At 60.6% G+C, this 4,161-nt stretch overlaps 1 protein-coding gene across 1 annotated transcript in view; it reads right to left on the bottom strand.

The window, feature by feature from the left end:
- Positions 1-4,053: 4,053 nt before the first annotated feature.
- DSCAML1 (DS cell adhesion molecule like 1) overlaps positions 4,054-4,161 on the bottom strand; it is a 102,136-nt gene continuing 102,028 nt past the window's right edge. The window contains exon 30 of the mRNA XM_026863602.1: positions 4,054-4,065. Within this exon, the coding sequence (XP_026719403.1) occupies positions 4,054-4,065 (12 nt within the window). The remainder of the gene's footprint in view (positions 4,066-4,161) is intronic.

The following is a 4,161-nucleotide window of genomic DNA, read 5'->3' as shown; positions in this document are numbered from 1 at the left end:
GCCGCAGCCACGCTTGGGTTTTGCAGTGGGCAGGATTTACAGCCGACGATGCATCTTGTTAAGCAGGGCAGGAGGGAGCCGATTCCCAATGCGGACTCTTTTTATGTATCTTTTTACTCTGCGATTTCTTTTAGGATGTGAATAAAAATGGGTTCAGGTGACAGCGGTGAGTTTATGCAGCAGCATCTGGCACCAGGATTTCTGATGGCTGCTCGGGGGGTGCTTAGCAGTGACACGCTGGCTTAAAGGAGCACCACTGAGTGGCTTTGATTCAGTTCCTGTTGAATTTCACAATACTTCCCTAATGCCACATTAAGCGTGAGGTGGGGAGGGCTCCCATTTGTCAGCGTGAGAGCTTTATTGCCGTACAGTGCCGGGCTTTTTTTTGTAATCTTATTTGTGCGTGTGAAAGTAAGTGAGCATCATACTTGGTGATTAAACGTGGGGAAGCGGCAGTCTTTGGGGAGTAAAGCTGGGTAAATAGAGGGCTTAGCGCTGCCGGGGAGCCTGGGCTGCTCTTTGCCTCCTGGTCCCTGCTCTGGCCCCCTCTGCCCCGGAGATGCCCCCCGTGAGCCGGTGGGGCCGTGGGTCCCTGCTGCGGTTTCACGCCGTGGACTCTGCAGGCTCTTTCCCCTCCATGGGGGGGGGGACGCCCTCCTGTGTGGACACTGCAGGGAGCCCAGGGGTCGGTGTGAGCCCACGGGGGGTGAGGCCAGAGCCCTGTCCCGCTCAGCAGAGCCTGTCCAGGGCCGCCGGCACCGCCCAGCGCCGCAGCAGCTCGCGCCGTGCGCGTGGCAGGGAAACGTTTACGTGCAAATAGAAATCTATTTTTGATGAATGTCATTTTGAAACTCTTTAGAACGTCTGTATATTTTGGTTTTTTTTAGCTGATTTTTTGGAGATTTTTTAAAATTACTTGGCCAGCCTTTGTCCTCGGGCAGCTCAATCCTCTGCTCGGGTCGGCGGGGATGGATCGGAACGCGTGTTTCCCGTCCCCTGTTGGATTGCACCAGTCCCTGTCTGCAGGGATTTTGCTTTTGGTCTCCTGGCTATGGGTGGGGGACGTGGCAGTCCTCCCAGGCCGGGGTGCTGGAGGGGCCCCCGTGGTGGCTCTCTGCAGCACTGGGGGGGCTGCTGCCCTGCGGGGGCCCTGCCCAGAGCCACTGACTCCGCTCTGTGTGTGGGGAGAATCGTGTGTTAGTGCGGAGAAACGACGGTTTTCTGAGCAATAACTTGTTCTGAAACATGTTCCTTTTGCCTCTTAAACCCGCGATAGCGGCTGTATCTGGTTTTGTACACAAATTAAATCCACATGAGCCTGTTTTGTACGATGGTGATGTTTGTAGCTGTTTTGTTTTTCTTTTCTTGCTGTAACCCCAGATATCCAGCTTGTACTTACCTTTCCCATCTTCCCCTTGCTTGTCCCTGGGCTGTTTCACATTTTGTCTTGTCAAGGTCGTTTCTGGCAATTTCTGAGACCACTTCAGCTCACTGTGGCTTTATTACCATTATTCTATTAAGTATCTGGCCAGGGTAGCAAATGCAGGGGCAGATAAAGCTGGAAAACAAAACTCCAGAAGCAATTCCTCACGGGGCTTTTCACGGGCTCGTGTCCTGCCCTCCCCATAAACCTGTCATCCAGGCGCGGTACAGGGGTTGTTTCAGGCTCTGTCAAGGCTGGGGGACGGGCTCTGTGGGGAACGGCCCGAGGCCGGCTCGGCCGGGCGCCTGGGGGGGCTGCCCACGAGCGGGTGGGGGTGCTCGGGGGGCTGCCGGGGAAGGGGCTTCGCTCCGGAGCTGCTCCCCAAGCAGCCCGGGTGGGTGACAGTCGGGTAATGCTGCAGCTCGGCTCTTGCTCCGATTTCTCTCTTTATTTGGGGGCAGCTGGGAGTTTTCCCCTCGGGTGGGGGTTCAGGCGCCGCTGCTGCGGCTGTGCGGTTGCTGGAGTCCTGCCGGCAGGTCCCCTGCGTGACCCCTCGCCAGAAATCAGGGAGCGTTGGTGGTGGGCTCTTCCCTTCCCAGGGCTTGTTTCCTTCCCAGCCGTGCACCTTCGCCCCTTCGGGATTTTCCCTTTAAGGTCGTCTCTCGTGGAAGCCTCGGCGGGTCCTGGCTCTCTGGGCACAGCAGCGGAGGCTGCCTCTGTCCCCGTGGGGCATTCGCCACGTGGCTCCTGGCTGGGGGCTCGGACGATGGGGACAGGGGACAGTCAACGCCCGCCCCTGTATTTCCAGCTTTGACGCTTCTGCACAGCGCGTCGCTTGCTGGTCCGGGTGGAGGGGGCTGTGGGGACGCTGGGGATCACGATGGGACTTGAGCTACCGGTACCACAGAAGCCAAGAGTGGCCGGAGGACGCGTGGGGCACGTGGAGACGCTGCCGTGCCCGGCTGTGGGCTGCCTGCGGAGCAGGGCCGGGGGCAAGGACTGTGCTGGACGTGCTGGGGAGAGGAAAAGGCTGAGGCTGACGAGGCACAGGAAGAGCAGCACGTGGATCGAGGCTGACGGCTGGAGACGTCCTTCAGGACAAACCACGAACCACCACCAAGCCTCGCCTGGCTCCAGTCCCTGCGCCCGCTCCGCGCCCTGGCCCGCCGGAGAGCCGCGATGAGTGAAAACTCCGAGCGGGGGATCGGTGTGTCCTGCCCAGCTCGGTGCTTTCGGGGTCCCCTACCCCGCTCCCGAGGCGGCCGCAGGGAATCCGCCGTCCTGCCTGTGCGGAGGCTTTGCTGAGGAGCGGTCCCGCACGGAGGAGCTCTGCCCCGGCGCGGACGCACGCGGAGAAGGGGATTTGCTTTTCCTAGAACCCAGCGCCGCGCGCGTTGGAGGAACTTGGCGATTAGAGGAGCAGCAGGACGGCGCGACGGCGTCGCCAAGGCGAGCGTGAGCCATAAGCTCATTAAGGGGCTTGGCCTCTGCCTGCCCAGGTTGGGACGCTGCAGTCCCCGGTGACCGGGACACTGCGGCGCGGCGCTGGCGGGGCTCTGCCTCCCCCGGACGCCCCAACCATGCTGGCGACCCTGATGACAGCGCTGTTCTTCGCGGTGAGAGCATTGGGGCAGGTGAGTCTGGGCGGGCCTGGCCCCAGCTCGGCGTTGCCGCTCGCCGCTGGGTGCCTGGAAGCGCGTGGGGCTGCGGGAGCGGCCGGCGGAGGGGACCGTGGGCTGGGGACACCCCTGCTCGGGCCCAGCCACCCGCATCCCTCCCTCTCACTGCCGCCAACACTCTCTGTGTCCAGCTGGGGAGCCGCCTGTGCCCCGAGGAGCCGCTGCCGTACCTCGTGTACCAGCCCCTGCCCTGGCAGATCCAGTGTGTGTCGCAGAGCCGCCGCACCAGCCGCGACAGCGAGGTAGGGCTGGGGCTTGGCTGCCCCCCGCGAGCCAAACGGGCTGGGGCCGGCGGGGAGACTTCTCTCTTTCCCTTGAGAGACGGAAAATAGAGTAATGCCAGGAGGCAGGATAAGCTAAAAAATGTATGAACTTGTCAACAAATTCGAGGTTATTTTTCGGGATAAAAATCGCAGACCTGCCATCCCCGGTGCGGCAGGACCACGGTGGGGCTGGAGTGGAGGAACCGAGCCCGGCGGGTCTGGTTCCGCGTGGGAGGTCTGTGCCGAGGGACTTCCCCGGGTGCCACCGGCACGTCTCTTGGAGCTCGTTTTTGATACAAAGCTCTCGTCTGCTTCTCCTCGGAGGACGGTTCACAGATGTCAATGAGTTCGTGGGTGCTCTGTAGTGCCCTTTGAGGGGACGGCAGTATTCTGAGGTTTCCTGAAGGGAAGGGGCAGTGGCAGCTTGCCGAGGCCAGCCCAGCCTGTTCTTCCCACCTCGGCCTGAGATACAACTAACTCTGTTGTATTTTTCTCTACCTTTCTAGAAAGGCAGGAGCTCTCGGCAGAACAGCATCTACTCCATTTCTGGAGAGAAAGGTGAGTATGGAGTAGGGGAAGCTCCTGACTGTGACCGTGGGGTGCAGTGGGAGAGGCACTGCAGTACCCAGACCCCTCTTGGCCTCTTTCTTCTTCCAAAAAAACCTCTCTGACAGCATTAAGGGGTATTTTAGAAGTCAGCCTTGGGAGAGGGAAGCCTGCTCAGCTTGCTCTCCAGCCTGCTGGCTGTACTGTGTTTCGGGTTGTTTCCCCTCGGGGGGGGGGGGGGCCCTTGTTG

Source organism: Athene cunicularia, assembly GCF_003259725.1.
Source record: "Athene cunicularia isolate RWA chromosome 24 unlocalized genomic scaffold, athCun1 chr24_part1, whole genome shotgun sequence".
Lineage (NCBI taxonomy): Eukaryota > Metazoa > Chordata > Aves > Strigiformes > Strigidae > Athene > Athene cunicularia.
Note: the sequence above shows the minus strand (reverse complement) of the source record. Positions and strands in the feature narration are given on the sequence as shown.